The sequence below is a fragment of the Emericellopsis atlantica genome, assembly GCF_019669845.1.
Source record: "Emericellopsis atlantica unplaced genomic scaffold F5Z01scaffold_31, whole genome shotgun sequence".
Lineage (NCBI taxonomy): Eukaryota > Fungi > Ascomycota > Sordariomycetes > Hypocreales > Bionectriaceae > Emericellopsis > Emericellopsis atlantica.
In genome coordinates, this window is record NW_025764733.1 from 103,830 (window position 1) to 119,715 (window position 15,886).

Here is a 15,886-nt window from a genome sequence, read left to right on the forward strand (position 1 = left end):
ATGCATTGGTTCATTGCGAGCTAATGAGTGGTCACTATAACACCACATTATCGAAGCATGCACGACTACTGCAAATGGCTTGTTCTAGCTGATAGTAATCAGATCAATTCGATATATGAGGACGATGCTGGCGGGACACAATTTCTGAGGTCCGACTCTATAGAACAGTGCTTACAATACGCGGCAACAGCCTGCTAACCTAATAGACCGCACATCTTCTACTCGTCCATGACCGCCGCGAACTTGTCTGTCATTTGTTGCTGAATCTCCTCGTACTGTATTCGTTAGCCGGTGACGTCCGCGCGCGAACAGATGTGTCTAACTGACCTTCTTGGTGATGGCCTCCTGGCCTTCCGAGGGAACCTCAAACTTGAGACTGCGAAGCTTGGACTGCAATTCGCTCGTGGAGTCGCGGACCTTGCTCCAGTGCTGGCCCTGTGAAATGGCCTTCTGCGCCTCGTCGTGGTAACCCATCATCAACTTCATCATCCACTCCGTCTTCCAGATGGGGCAGAACTGGTCGTAATCCGAGTAACCGTTCTGCTGCAGGAAATCTTCCTTGATCATACCGGCAATGTCCAATGTGATCTTGTCAGTGTCTGACAGCGCACTCTTTCCGACCAGCTGGACGACCTGGTCAAGCTCCTCCGAGTCCGAGAGAAGGTTCTTCACGCGGTCACGGAGACGCGGGAAGTCAGGATACTCCTTCTCGTAGTACTTGTCGAGTGTGTTGGTGTACTTGGAGTACGACATGCTGGTGTTGATCGAAGGGAAATGTTTGCGCTGGGCGAGCTTCTTGTCGAGACCCCAGAAGACCTGCACGATACCCAGCGTGGAACTCGTGACGGGATCGGAGAAATCACCACCGGGGGGACTGACGGCACCGACAATGCTGACACTGCCCTGGCGCTCAGGAGACCCAAGCGATTGAACGCGGCCAGCACGCTCGTAGAAAGAAGCCAACTTGGCAGACAGGTAGGCGGGGAAACCCTGGTCAGCAGGCATCTCTCCAAGACGACCAGAGATTTCACGCAAAGCCTCGGCCCAACGCGAAGAGGAGTCAGCCATCATGGCGACGTTGAGGCCCTGGTCGCGGAAATATTCGGCTACAGTAATCCCGGTATAGATAGAGGCTTCACGAGCAGCGACGGGCATGTTGGAGGTGTTGGCGATCAAGGTTGTGCGCTTCATGATGGGCTCCTGGCGGCCGTCGACGTCAATTGTCAGCTCAGGGAAATCCTTCAAGACTTCGGCCATCTCGTTACCACGCTCTCCGCAGCCGACATAGACAATGACGTCTGAGTTGGAGAACTTGGAAACGGATTGCGAAATGACAGTCTTGCCACAGCCGAAAGCGCCAGGGATGGCTACGGTACCACCCTGCACACTGGGGAAGAGGGCGTCGAGCACACGTTGACCGACAATAAAAGGCTGGTCGGCAGAGAGCTTCTCAGTCGAAGGACGAGGGACACGGACGGGCCAAGTCTGCATCATTGGGTACTCAGTCTTGGTGCCGTCGAACTCGACCTCGAGGATGTTCTCGGCGACGGTGTATTCACCCTTGGAGGCGATCTTTGTGATCACACCGCGTGCGCGAGGCGGGAACACAATGCGGTGAGTGTGAATGAACGAGTTCTCGAAGACGGTGCCCCAGACATCGCCGCCCGAAATGTGGTCGCCAACCTTCATGATAGGGGTGAACTCCCACTTCTTGTTGCGGTCGAGGGCGGGGACAGCGATACCGCGAGGAATGTAGATTGACTTGGCCAAGTCGGAAATGGCAGCCAGGGGGCGCTGGATACCATCGTAGATACTGTTGAGAAGACCAGGGCCGAGCTCGACGGAGAGAGGCTTGCCAGTGCGGGCAACAGGGTCGCCGACGGTGACACCAGCTGTGCACAGTCAGAATAAACTAGGGAATTGGTAACAGAGGAACCTACCAGTCTCCTCGTAGACCTGGATGGTGGCCTGGTCATTGCTGATTCTAATGACCTCACCAACTAGGTTCTCGTGGCCGACCTTGACCTGCGAAGCAATCAGTCTGTGATTCTGGACGGCGTATCGATGTCTGACGCACAAGCTCGTACATGGCCACGCCAATCATGTCCTCGGCGACAACGACAGGTCTGCGACGGGGTTAGCTGCGCTCGAAACTCGGCATTGGCTGTCGTGAGTGCTGACCCGGACACGGAGTAGATCTTGCCTACATGGTATTAATTAGAATGTCAACAGAGCTAGGAACAGAACAACATACCACTAGGGAGTGCCTCCTCGCCATCAGTGGCTGCGTTAGCCTTCTTGTTCTGGCGCATGTCAGCCCTCGTGGTCGACTAGCGGGGGTTGGTTGACGACGGCCGGCATTTACCTTGGGAGCCATGGCGGGCGGTGTTTGTGACGACGATGAGGATCCAGAAGAGCGAAGAGAGGGTGCAGAGGTGTCGAGCTCGACGTCTACGGATGCAGTAGAGCTTCGGAGAGACGGCGAGGCTGGCCGCAGTGGAGGGGAGGAGGTTGCGAACGGGGATGCTGGAGGCGACGTTGAGGTAGACGCGGACGGTGATGTCGGTGGAGAGGTTGGCAGAGGCAGGCCGGAAGCTTCCTCCACTGCCAGTGGCTGCGGGCGGTCACGGTGCGCTCCAGGTGGTGCAGGCGCTGCTGGGCCCGCTGTGGCTGTGGCTGGTGCGTCTGCCGCTGCTGGCGATGACGATGCCGCGTGGCTGGTGGCTGTAGGGTAGCCAGCTGCCTCGTGGTTGTCGCCCTGGCTCTGGCTTCGCGTTCGCACCAGGTCCAGCAACGAAGGCCGCGCCTTGAGCTTGGGCCTTATCCCTAGTTGCATTCAAAGCTACCTCCTCAAATGCTGTATATGGAGACGGCGCACAGCAATCCTTGTGTCAGTGCAGCGGTCAATGGCTGCGTCGAAGGTTGATTGGTCTCGCTGGTTATGCGAAGGGTAGGAAAAGAAGGTGAGATGTCCGATCTGTGTCCGTAGTCTTGTTGAAATGCATGACAGCCCGCTTGAATTCAGGCTTGGGAGCCACATACCACATACACAATGCGTAGTTCTGTGCAGCCTGCTTTTGGAATATGGCTCGTGCTTAACATTTGCTGGACTATCAATTCACCTTGTGTATCGATATCCGTGCACAAGGCTCGATGTTGACGACTGTACAGTGTTGATACATTGTTACATCCAGCAAGGAATCTCTACTAGATCTTGCATACACAAGAAATCCCTCCAGGGATCATACCCAACGCCTGTCTATGCTCGTCGCTAAATGTCAAAACAGGCCAGCCATCGGACGCCAGCATACACATCTCCTACATATCGTACATTCGCTTGAGACCATGCGGCAGACGCGTTATGACTCAGCGTCCTCCGTCCGCCAGGCCACTTGCGTTTCTTTCTTGCTCTGCTTTTTGTCTAGAGCCTTGCGGTACCTTCTTCCGCTCTTGGACAATTCCTGGAGTTGATCCTTGAACGCATCGTTCCAAGAACGATTGCCGACCTTTCTCGGATCTTCATCGTTCAGGGCAGCAGACCGGCGTCGTGTGATTTGGCGGTAGATTCTCTGCGCCTCTTGGTCTGGTATATCTGTGATACTGTACTCCAGGGACCATTGGAACGCCTGACGCTGGCTGTCACTGCGAGCATCTTCCAGCGTAGGTCGCTCAACCTCCTTGCCATTGACCTTGTTCCGGATGGTCACGTACATCCCGAGCAATTCAGGAATGTTCTCAGGGTCCTTATCGGACTCGCCTTTCTGCGCCTCGGCGTTGTTGGCATCGGTACCGTTGCGAATGGCATCCGTAACCTCAGCCTCCGACTTCACCTCGGTAGACCTCGTCTCGGACGGACTATCATCTTCAGGCCACTGTTGTCCGTTGCTGCTACCATCGCGGGTGCGCTCCGCCAGTTCCGCCACCAGTCGTTCAAAGTCACGCAGCTCGTGCTTCTTCGCCTCCGCCACCTCAGTGACCTTGACGATCAGGTTCTTCAAGATGTCCTGTTGCGATTGCTGATTCGACTCATCTCCTGATTCGGTCGACGACGGTTCAGCGTTCGCGTCCGTATTCTCCTTTGCGTAGTCAGGCTGCGTTTCCTCGGCTGTTTCCTTTACTTCTCTGCGGCCAGGCGCCGCCGAAGCCAAAGCCTCTACAAGCATGTCCAATGTTTGCTGGTTCTCTTCCTCCGAAGCTGCTTGTAGCAGATCCCGCTCCTCAAGCGCATTGCGAAGTGCGCCACGAACCGAGGCGACACCAAGGGACTCATTTTCAATCGTGTCCTCAACCTTGGCGATCATTTCCTCCCAGGCTTCGCTGTTGTGTACGTCTTGGCCGGACCCGTTGTCCGTCCCAGGTGCAGTGCTCGTCTCAGCCGTCTCTCCCTCTTCGATGCTTTCTTCTTGAGCCTCCTGAGGTATGGATCCCCGCTGTCGGATGAGATCGCCAGTGATACGCTCCACAACTGCCTTGGCCGAGGACTCGTCTTGCTTGATCTCCTCGTCGGTGACGGGCTGCACAAAGAAATAAGTCAACGGAACGTTTGTCGGCCGAGTCTCCACGTGAAAACGTAGACTCCGACCTGGGAACCGCTGTGTTGCCCGGTCCATGAGCTCATTGAGCAATTTGATGCTCAACTTGAACTCATCATCGCCGAGCCTCGTATCAGTCGTACCGTGGATCGCCTTGTCCATCTCTTCCAGACCAATGTACTGGAACCCAAAGATGCGCTGGGTGTTGTGATAGGCAACGAAGATACCATCCATGCGACCCATACGAACCTGGAGGGAGTATTTAAGAAAGGCTGCCCTGATCAGATCCACGTACTCTTTTTCGTACGACTCCCATTGGCCGAAACGATCCCGGATCTCGTAATCGCGATACTTCTGGTAGTCATGCACGTCCATCCTGATGGAGACCACAGCTCTCGTCTTCAAATCGAACACGCCGCCACCCGGTAGTCGAGGATCCTTGGCGTCCAGCTGGGAGCGCAGAAGAAAGTCGCCAATGGTAGAGTAGTTGTACGCTTCCTCGGCATTGCGATCTTCCTCGGGGATGAGATGGGATCGCGTCCGACGGTACTTCTCGTACTCCTCCTTTGGCAATGTCAAGAGCTTCTCCATAGACTTGCCTAGCATGCTGAGAACATTCTCTTTATCGTATTGCTTGTCGGAGTCGATGGCGTACACGCCATTCTTGAGGCGAGCGTAGCAAGCTGCAGGCGCCAGCATGATCGAGGTGAAGTTGGGGGTCTGGATTTCGAATCCCTTGGTCACAGCCTGGTCATAATTGGGCTGTCGCCAGGCGGACAGAAGGTAGTGAAAATGCGACAGGACACTGGTTGTGCTCGACGTCGATCCGCAATATTTAGCACCAAACTTCCTAGCCATTCCCATCAAACGTTCGTCCTTGGAAGATGTGATGTATGCCTGCAGAGCATCAAAGTCGAAGTCTTCCACGGCCATGATACTGGCGAGGTAGGGGTCGAAGTTGAATACTTGGGTCCGCGGATCTTGGAGCTGATAGACGCCGGGGTTGAACAGCACACGCTCGAGGTTATGCGAGAGCTGAGGCACCTCACGCTGTTCCTCTGGAGCGACGGGCACCAGGTTGAGCAGCTTAGCATGCGCAGTGCGGACAGGCAACGGTGTGCCGAGAGCTCGTCGCCGCCGTGGTTCCTTTTCTGACTTTGACGATTCCGACTTCTCAGCCGTCTCTTCCTTGGATTTCGCTTTTGCGGCAGCATTTTTCTTTGATTTCCCGAGCGTCGGGCTTGTGTATCCTTCCCGCTCGATATCCTCCAGCTGTTTCCGTAACGAAGCGAGCAGGGTACTGTGCCTGGTGTCGCTACTCTGTTCGCTGTCCGGCGACTGTTGATGATCTTCTGAGACCTGTTGGCCAAAGAAACCCGGCCCGTTCAGTAGAATTCCCTCAGCGTCCGGGGCTCCCTCACGTCGGCTGGCTTCCCATATTGACTTCTGGTATTCCAGTTCCGACATGGGCTGGTGAGGATCGTCGGCAGAACCATCGTCATTGCTTGGCGAAGCACCTTTGGTTGAGGGCTCGTCGGTCTTGGAAGCGGCTTTGGCAGCTTTGCTCCTTTTCTTGGACGGGCTTCGCTTGAGGAGAGGGACGGACGCGTGGAGGTATCTTTGCTGGTACCGGATCGGGTGGACGTTCCGGCCCAAACGGCTCAAAGCTTGCGAAAGAAGCATGGCGCAACAGTAGAAACGGCAGCCAAGTGATGAAAAACCATAAAAATAGCTGGTCACCCGTATAAGGTGCGCAGTGCCCCTTTGGAGAGATGGTTGGCAATGACGACTGGAGCGACGAAATTCAAAGCGCGCCTGTCGTCGCGTATTGTATTTTCCTTATCGATAAGACAGCTGGTGACAGGGGTACGCTCACGGGCACTTGGCACTTGGCAGCTCTAAGCCTCTACGTAGCCGGGTGGGTCAACGTCAACGTCAACGTCCTCACACGCCGCCGAGGAGTCGTGCTTGTCCAAGGCGCTCGACGACATCCTGCTGCCGCAGTCGCTACTCTTGTCCGCGATTCGCTTCATCACACGACTACATCTTTGTGCCAGCTGATTCTGGAATAGCGAAGTCACACACCTCTTGCGATTCGTTGCGCCCTCGTTGCGCGCATGAGCCGCGATGGGTGCTAGCGATTCGAAGCTTGTCTTCAAGCAGGGCATATTCAGGCTCTCAGAGGAGCGTCACATCTCTGCGGAAGACCCATATTGGACCTCGGTATGTCCAGGCATTCTATTCCAGAGAGACCTAATGAAACTCATTGTTCAATAGTTCTGGGAACTTCCAGAGTCTGCCGAAGATGTCTTCAGCCTGTTCTCGCCAGCCGATATCCGCCGCACCAGAGACAACGCATTAGAAAACCTCGAAACGTTGATATTAGCGACTACTTCACGCTTGTTCATATTACGACATCATCCATCCTTTCCGGATCTTGAACTGGCACCCGAACGAGACGCCTTGAACTGTATCCGAGTTCTGACGAGGATACTGCCGTACATATACGAGAAAGAGAGCCTCGCAGCGTGGGAAGAGCAGTTCTTCTGGGCAAAGCGCAGAAAAAGAACGCGGAAAGCAGCTATCGCCTCCGAAGTTCTCTTTGACGAATCGACGGATAAATCAAGCAGGGGCGACGATGACGAGCCTCAATTCGAAGAGGTCAAGCCCCTTGCAGAAGAGCTTATCGACACATTGGTTGACTTGCTCTTCTTTGTCGACTTGACGCTCCCTCCGCAAAAGCATGCGCAATCCAAAGTAACTTACGCTATCTGGCAAAGTGGCGTCGGCTGCAATACGACAGTAGCGACTACCAAGGAGTACGAAAGCAACAGGAGCGAGATCCTACGACTGCTCATCACAATGGCCGGTCAAAGCATGTACATGACGCCTGGTGTGCTGCCAGGGAGAGGCGTGCGGGCTCTGACACAACTCTGCACGTGTCCTGACAAGCAAGTTGTCTTATCAGTGCTCTGTTCCCTGTTGAACACGGTAAGCCTCGTGGCTGTATCACTGTTGTAAGAAGCTAACGATTTCGAGTCCATGAAATACAACCCGGCCTCGTGGCGAGTCCCTTACAACAACCTTGTGTTCAAGGACACCAAGCAGGTTTTAGTCACACATTCGCTGCAACTTCTGCTCAATGTTTTGTTGTATCCGATACCCGAGAACTCATCAACAGGACCGTCCAAGAACTACTATCGTCATTTCCTCGGCCGCGTTCACCGGCCACAAGACTTTCAGTTCATCGTGGATGGTATGCTGCGAATCCTGAACCAGCCACTGCAAGAAAAGGCGTCTTATCTTCCTGGTACTCAGACGTCGGGTAGCTTCGCTGCAGAGGTCATCATGCTGTTTTGGGAGATCACACAATGCAACAAGCGGTTCCGGGCCTTCATCATCGATACCAACCGAGTCCACGACTTTGTCGTCTTGGCACTGTTCTACGCGTTGGAGTACAAGAACGAGCCATCCCGACAAGGGATCGTGCGCATGTGCGCTTTCTTACTACAGACCTTGAGCGTGGAGACTACTTTTGGCTTGAGTCTCAACAAAACCTTTGAGGGTCAGCATAGTCTACCCCCGTCCATACGCATAAATGGATTCCACGGATCCTATGCTGATTTCCTGATCCAATCGATCTATACTCTCATCACGACCAGTCAGGGGAAGCTATCGGCAATATATCCAGCGCTCATGGCTGTCATCAACAACGTGGCTCCGTACATTGAGAAGCTGAACAGAGCCAGCAGTGCCGTTCTATTACAGCTGCTTTCATCAATGGCCTCGCCCTCCTTCTTACTCGCGAACGAGAGCAACCATACCCTGTTGCACTCTCTGTTGGAGTCCATCAACTCTATTGTTGAGCACAAGTACCGCAAGAACCCCGAACTCGTTCTCGCCATAGTCAGGAATGCGAAGAGAATCGAGGCCCTCCGCACCTTTACACTGGAGAGCGGCCAAGAAGAGATGGAAAGGAGGCACAGGTTAAGGAAGGAATCTGGCGAGCCGCTCGACCCTCTTGATCCAGCAGCATTGCGCACATCAAGCGAAAGCGTGCGCAGCTCGCCTGCACCGCCAGCTCGAACCAGCACGTTGGAGGAGGTCCCAGAAGACGGTGCCTTCGCCATTGGCGATGACGACGAGGACGACGATAGCGATGACGGGTACCATCCAACCCCTGCTCGATCTACGACGAGTGACAGTGCGTCCCAAGATCAGGTAGGGACATCCGCAGACGATGCGGTGCCTACCCAACTCCGGGGGATGTCTGAAAAGGCCAGAGGGAAAATGCCTGTTGGTGTTCGGTCATTCTCGAGGCAAAACAGCACCACCAGTCTCGGTGCATACTCAACGACTGGACAGTCGATGACCGGTGGATTCGAGCCTTCCGCGCACTGGATTGAGTCTTGGCTGCCCGAATTGCCTCTACACACGATACTCACGATAATCCAGCAGGTCTCTGCCGCCCTGCCTCGTCAAGCGCTCGTGCAAGACCCCCCCTCGCCAGACACATTGCGCAAAGTTCAGCAGACAGAGGTGTACGGGATCGAGTCTTCACCGCCTCGTGTACACTCCTTTGAGTGGTCTCCGCTTGCTCTAGGTTGGTACGAGTCTCTGCTATGGGGCGTCATATTTGCGAGCGAGCTGCAGTTTGCCCGAGGCAACATGAGCGTATGGAATGGCACAGCCATCAAGCTCTTCCGAGTCCAAGAGACGGCTGCCGCAGGGCCTACATTGACATCCCCGAGGGGCGCTGTCGATGCTGTGGGTAGCAACATTGTCTCGCGCATTGGCCAGATCAACTTGAGGGGAAACCAAGGACAAGCACCCACGCAGCCACAGGGAGGCGATGGTTCGACCGCGCGGAATGCTTAATGGGTCACGGGTTCATGTACGCAGTGGGATGGATGAGCGTCAGGCGTCGAGGCAGCTTTGATGATGTACGTAGATAGCGATCAAGTAATAGCACATGCATGAATGCAACACCTTGTCTGAAGAGACAGAGAGGGACCTGATCGATAAGAGACACCGACAGCCGAGAGGGACGGCGTTGACCCGCGAACCAAGGTCTCGAATGTTGCGGCTCCAACAACAAGGCACCAACAAAAGCAAGATCCAAGAAAAAGTCGTCGCGGCCCGTTCACTGCATAATAAGGTAAGGGAGGCACCAATCGCAGCCTCGTCACGGCAAACCCCTCGCTCGTCTACTGGGCCAGCTGACATTAAGCCTTTTCACATCGCAATCACAAATGCATGTCTGCCCTGATTTTTGAGCTTCACTTCCAAGGAAACGCCACACCCCCCTGGTCCATCACCCTACCCAAAGGGGAAGAAACCAGGGTCCTTAGTGCCGCACCGCCACGTCAAAGCTGGGTGCATAGGCGGCTAGGGAGTCATGGCAGCGCGAGACGGTGCGTTTCAAGTGCGGTGCTCGTTGCTACCCGGGCTCGAGGGGCGCCACAATAGCGGTCTCCAGCCACGTCAACCAGGGACTGGACCGGACTGAATTGGACCCTGCGCTGGATAATACGAGATGGGTGCTGGATGGACCCTGAGGAAATATCGACCGCGTCCTCGCGAGGCTGATGCATTCTCTTTCTCATAATTTGATTCTGGACCATATTCGCGCGACCTTGTCTTGTCTCCTGCTCCCAGGTGTGGTTTTCTCTCTTCCATTCTTTCTGTCTGTGTTATAATACATGGTGATTGAGAGCGTACATCACTCTGCGTTACAATGGCGACACCCGTGCCAACAGTTGGCACGCCTTACGGAGAAGAAATTCAACCCTACAAAATTCACGTACGTAAACAACTGAAACGGCAGTCACCATCAGCTCCTGACATCTTGTCTGCGGCAGGTTTCGAGTAGATATCTCGACCTCACACGCCAGAAACTAGAACTTACACGACTGCCTCATGAGAACTCGGATCCCCAGTCTAAGCACTGGTGGGAGCCGAAACCCATTGTAGAACCACTCATCGACTTTTGGTAAGTGACACATGCCTTGGCACTGCTTCTCTCAACCCGTATGGCGCGACTGACTGACACTCCCTCCCCAGGCTTGAGCGGTATTCGTGGCGAGAGGAAGAAGCCAGACTCAATGAGCTGGTGCCGCAGTTCAGGACGAGCCTGATCGTGCCTGGCACGGACTCGGCCATACGGTTACACTTCATCCACGCCTCTTCGCCCCATGCCAATGCTGTTCCTTTACTTTTGATACCACCTTTTCCTTTCACCAACCTTTCCTTGAGTCATGTTATACCCTTTTTCAACGACCCTGGCGATGCTGGCGCGCATCAGCCATTCCACGTGGTGATTCCCTCCTTACCAGGTATCGGCTTCAGCGACCGATTGCCCAACAATACGCCCATGATCAGAGCGACCGCGGATCTTTTCGACTCGCTGATGCATCGTCTCGGCTACAAACACTATCTGGTGTCCAATACGGGCCCCTCATCAGATTCACCAGCAAAGACGGACTGGAAACTGGCAAACTGCCTCGCTGAGCAGTTTCAAGGGTCGTGTCTTGGAGCGCACTTTGTCTCGCCCCCGTGGAAAGCACCCAAGCTTCAAGAGGCCCCTTTGGCGTGGACAAAGTGGAAAGTGGTGGGGCTCTTGAAGAGGCCGCAACTGGGCTATTCTCAGGAGGACGTTGCAGCACTGCGCAACGAGCAGGTCTCGCAAGCGAGAAGAGCCCGCGATGACCAGCTTCGACAGTATGCGTTTGACGGGAATGGATTCCGGGAGCCCAACACCCTCTCTTACGCCCTTTGCGATTCACCCACAGGTCTGCTGCTCTTCGTGCTCATGATCCTGCGGGTTCTCGGTGCCGACAAGGACTTTTCCTCGCAAGAGCTCATCACCCTGACCGAGTTGACGTGGGTTCCGGGCCCCGAGTCGATGATGAGATTCTGGGCATACTCGGCGACGCAAAGTGAGGAGGAAAAGAGACCTGCAACCAGGCCCAAAGTCGCCGTGACCGTCTTTGCTGGCCTTGACGAAGAATCTGGGGCCGAGCGCCCTCCTGAAACAGCTGTCCTGCCTCTGCCGGTCAACCACCCCTACGTATGCCCGGTATGGGGCAGGTCGAACTACGACGTCGTTGCGAAGCAGTGCGTGGCCGGCACGCCCGGCTTGATCGCCTGGAAACGCCCCGAGGTTCTCGTCAGCGGCGTCAGGAGGTTGGCAGAGACGATCCTGGCCAAGGACAAGAGGATGCAAATGGCCGAGCAGCCAGGCGCTGCCCTGCTGGGGCAGATTGTCATTGGAGGCTACGCGCACGCGCCAGCCGATACATCAGGCACGACCGTGCAGGGCACTGAAAGCCCTCCCGTGTCGTCGCCGAAGAAGATTGCATCTTCGCCCGACCAATTTCTGCAGGTTCCTGGGCAAGAGGCCCAGCGGCGGACGTCCACGACGCAGCAACCGTTGCTGTCGAGTGGGAGTGGGAGTGGGAGTGTGACAGAGACGATAAGCGAGGACGAAAATGGTCAGGAGCACGACTCGAGCCCGGACACAGTCATTGCGGTGGGCGCAAGAGATATGGCGGTAACCGCGTCCCAGCCGAGGACGACGTGAGCATGGTGTAGGCAGATTGGTGGCGACGAAGTTTATGCGATAGATACCCTAATAGGATCACGAGAAGGCAGGATCAAAGTAAGCGCTCACTTGATATACGTAGGCGACTGTCGTGTAGCCTCTTTCAAAGGGACTAATTACGGCCTATGAGCATTGTAATGACTTGGTGAGATCACGTACAGACGACATGGAGGCCAAATAGAAGTGGTCCGTGCGCGTACCTGCCTCGTCCGGGAATCGGTACGTACCCCCAGCTCAGTCCTGGGGGCACGTCGGCGCAGCTACAGCCAGCCCACCAACAAGTGAAACACTGCGCTCTCTCATCACGACCTCGAAGACGCGGAAAACATCCTAGGAACTCGAGTGCTGGACCGCCTGGGAGCACTAGAACGCCGGGATCATTCACGCGACCATGCATGAACGACCAAGAGCCTTATCCTAAAGTGCTGCACACCTTCCAGCTACCGCCGCCATGGCGAACCGGTACGGCGCAACATCACGCAATGGCAATGGCAACGGTTATGGCGGCCTCGGAAGATCAAACGAAGACTACGACCCGTACGGTGATGGTTACGACAACGACCGCTATGGCACGCCGCCCCAATCTAGCTCGAGAGCTCCTCCTCCTCCACAGCCCCAACAGTCGCAACTACCTGCTGTCCGTAACATGCCATCGCGCCAGCGCATGCGATCCGAGACGAACGCCGAGCAGCAAATCACACAGGTCCTCGAGCACATAAAACTGGAGTGGCCTGCCATGTACGAAAGCGACTGCGTCCCTGTTCAGCTTGCCCTGCAGCTTCTCGACAACAGCTCCGTTGGCAGAGCCCACGAATACCGCAAGTTCCAGGATACACACAACTATCTGCAAGAGTCGCTCAAGAACATTGTCCACGAGCATCACCAGGGCTTCAATAGTTCTATTGGTACTTTCCACAAGATCCAAAGCAGCATACACACTTCGCAAAAGCGTGTTCGAACACTGAAAGAATCGCTCGCTAGCTCAAAGACGAGCTTGTGTACGACGGACCCGGAGCTCAAGAAGCTGTCCAAAGCGTCGCAGATCTACGACGGGCAGCTACAGGTGCTGAACGAGCTCGACGATCTCCGCGCCGTGCCCGACCAGCTGGAGGCTCGCATATCCGAAAAGAGGTTCATCACCGCTGTCGAGGTGCTACAAAATGCTCTGCGTAAACTCAGGAAACCTGAGCTGGACGATATCGGTGCTCTCAGTGAGCTGCGGAGCTACTTGTCGAACCAAGAATCAGCCCTCATGGACATCCTTGTGGAAGAGCTGCACGAGCATCTGTACCTCAAGTCGCCCTACTGTCAGGACAGATGGCAGCACTTGTCCAAAACGCAGCGTTCCTCAAACGAGGGCTACGACGATGGGAACGCCATCACCCCCTTCTACAATGTGCTTGACGCCATGGACCCCGACAAGTCGGTGACAGAGGACCCCATGAAGAATCCCGAGGCCGACACATTTTACTACGTCGGCCTCCTGGTGGAGGCTCTCAACAAGCTCGGAAGACTACAAAACGCTGTTGAGACCCTACAGCAACGCCTTCCTGTCGAGCTATTCGGCGTTGTCAACGAGACCATCAACGAAGTCGATCAACGGCACCCCAGCTCATTACGCGGCGGGACAGCCAAGGCCGACGGCCTCCACGTCTACAGTGCCCGCGAAACGCGAATGCGCGCGGATGTTATATACGATCTGCTCTGGACCTTGTACGGCAAGTTTGAAGCCATTAGTGAAGGCCACCGGGTGTTCCACGAGTCGATCAAGGCATTGATTCGCCGGGAAGGCGCCGGCAACAACATTGCACTCCTTGGCAGCTTCAAAGAGCTCTGGAATCTCTATCAGAATGAGATTCGCTCACTGCTCCACAATTATGTCACTACCGACGCTGATGTCTATCAATTCGACTCTCCCTCCTCCAGTGCCATGAACGGAAGGAAGGACGGGTCTCGCGAACACTTATTCAAGTTCAATGAGTTGGACGCCAAGTCGATAGACATGGTCACCGAGTATGACGCTCTCGAAAGCATCATCCAAGCAACAGTGCCCGGCCTGACAAGCAGCTCGCGAAAGGCCGAAATCAACAAGAAGAACCGTCTTGCCGTGGATGAGAGCTCGAAGCGCGGTGGGACGGCGATGAGCGGGAGCCAGCAACCAAGCGGGACACACAAATCCTTGGTAGAGTCAAGCGTATTCAACATGAGTCTGCTGCTTCCCCCGACACTCATCTTTCTGCAACGACTCAGAGGGATCGTCCCGCCGGGCTCTGATCTGGCCACCAGCACTCTCACCACATTCCTGGACAATTTCCTTGTCAATGTGTTCCAACCGCAATTGGACGAGACACTTGGAAAACTTAGTGATGCCGTTTTCGGAGAAGCCGACGCTTTTGCCCAAGATCCTCATTGGCACAAGGTGGCGCGGAAGCCAATCTTCAAAGGCACGACGGCGTTTTTTGAAGTTGTGACCGCGTTCTGCCGCATGCTCGGAACCATACCTCCCGACCAAGCCCTCAGTGCTTTGATTGTGACCCAAATGATGCGATACTATGATCGTTGCTTCAGCTGGTTCAAATCACTCGTCACCAAGACCCAGGAACAGTCCGTAGGCAACGGTAACCTCCGAGCAGCTGCTCGAGCAGCTGTCGAGCCCGGCGAGCTGCACGAGGTGATGCAACGGATGTGGACTGCAGAAGCATGGGACAAAGCGTTAGCAGACCAGGAAATCCACCTTTTGATCGAGCAAGCCAACGAGACAAAGCTGCAGATGAACGACATCATCCAGGATCGCGAAACCATCACCTCGCTGTGCCTGTTGTACACCAGCATGAAATGGCTGGCCAGCAAGATCTCTAGCCTGCGTCACATCACCGCGCATGAGACCGATTCATCAAGACACAATCTACCCCGCGATGCAAACCGAAGATGGACTCTACTCAACGACCCTGACAGGGCTACGGCGGATCAGGGGCTCGTACAGCTACCCCTGACCGCAGAGACTGTCCAGTAAGTGTGCCGTGAGCAAACCCAGACACTAAGACTGACATTGTACAGGGCATTTGACAGCATCGTGTCGTCCTTTGAAGAGCTCGCGGGAACTGCCCTCCTGACATTACACATGGAGATTCGATGCAGGATCGTCCATTCCCTCCACATTGCCTTGTCCCCAGATGTCGCGCCATATCTGCTTGATCAAGAAGTCAACGAGCCAGATCCGCACATTCTGAGTCTGAACTCGGAGCTTATACTTTTCGACGAGACTGTTGCAAGACACTTGCGAGAGAAAGAGACGGATTTTATCCGCACTGGTCTGGGACGGCTGGTCAACTGTTATCTGGTGAACAACGCGTGGATGGCCTCGCCCATGAATGCGAACGGTTCGGGACGCATGCAGCTCAACATCCTTGTGCTGCAGCAAAACCTCAAGAACATAGAGCAGGGCGTCGACCTCGCCCGCGCGGCCAATTACTATGCGCTCTTCGACAAGGGTGTCGACGACATTATTGAAGAAGCGAGACGGAACAAGGAGCGCCAACAAGCCGGAGGTGATCCAAATGATCCCAACAACTTCTCATACAACGAGTTGAAGGCTCTCATCGAGCTTTGCTTCAGCGAACAGATGGCGAATCCGGAGAGAGGCATTGCCAGTGCAGGTAGACGCGCCATGGACGAGAAGCTTCAGAAGCTGAGTGAGCATATGTGGGATGCCTGATTCTTGCCAGCCTGTTTTGAATAGATGACTACGGCC

At 55.0% G+C, this 15,886-nt stretch overlaps 4 protein-coding genes across 4 annotated transcripts; 2 read left to right on the forward strand and 2 right to left on the reverse strand.

Annotated features, from left to right (window-relative positions):
- Nucleotides 1–89: 89 nt before the first annotated feature.
- Nucleotides 90–2,969, reverse strand: F5Z01DRAFT_664714 (vacuolar ATP synthase catalytic subunit A). The gene is made up of 7 exons (XM_046264119.1): nucleotides 2,366–2,969; nucleotides 2,255–2,303; nucleotides 2,182–2,203; nucleotides 2,078–2,126; nucleotides 1,941–2,025; nucleotides 328–1,892; nucleotides 90–275 (listed from the first exon to the last, which is right to left on the reverse strand). The coding sequence occupies exons 1-7, from the start codon at nucleotides 2,834–2,836 to the stop codon at nucleotides 219–221; spliced, it is 2,298 nt and encodes a 765-aa protein (XP_046114806.1). The 5' UTR covers nucleotides 2,837–2,969; the 3' UTR covers nucleotides 90–218.
- Nucleotides 2,970–6,371, reverse strand: F5Z01DRAFT_664717 (PET127-like protein). The gene has a single exon (XM_046264120.1). The coding sequence runs from the start codon at nucleotides 6,213–6,215 to the stop codon at nucleotides 3,360–3,362; it is 2,856 nt and encodes a 951-aa protein (XP_046114807.1). The 5' UTR covers nucleotides 6,216–6,371; the 3' UTR covers nucleotides 2,970–3,359.
- An 88-nt stretch (nucleotides 6,372–6,459) lies between these two features.
- Nucleotides 6,460–9,611, forward strand: F5Z01DRAFT_664719 (high-temperature-induced dauer-formation protein-domain-containing protein). The gene is made up of 3 exons (XM_046264121.1): nucleotides 6,460–6,755; nucleotides 6,810–7,523; nucleotides 7,572–9,611. Exons 1-3 carry the CDS (start codon nucleotides 6,660–6,662, stop codon nucleotides 9,408–9,410), a joined length of 2,649 nt encoding a protein of 882 aa, XP_046114808.1. The 5' UTR covers nucleotides 6,460–6,659; the 3' UTR covers nucleotides 9,411–9,611.
- Nucleotides 9,612–10,269: 658 nt separating this feature from the next.
- F5Z01DRAFT_628423 (uncharacterized protein) lies at nucleotides 10,270–15,850 on the forward strand (the record flags this gene model as incomplete). The annotated part of the gene is made up of 5 exons (XM_046261600.1): nucleotides 10,270–10,335; nucleotides 10,394–10,524; nucleotides 10,596–12,110; nucleotides 12,559–15,144; nucleotides 15,193–15,850. 5 exons carry the CDS (start codon nucleotides 10,270–10,272, stop codon nucleotides 15,848–15,850), a joined length of 4,956 nt encoding a protein of 1,651 aa, XP_046114809.1.
- Nucleotides 15,851–15,886: the final 36 nt, after the last annotated feature.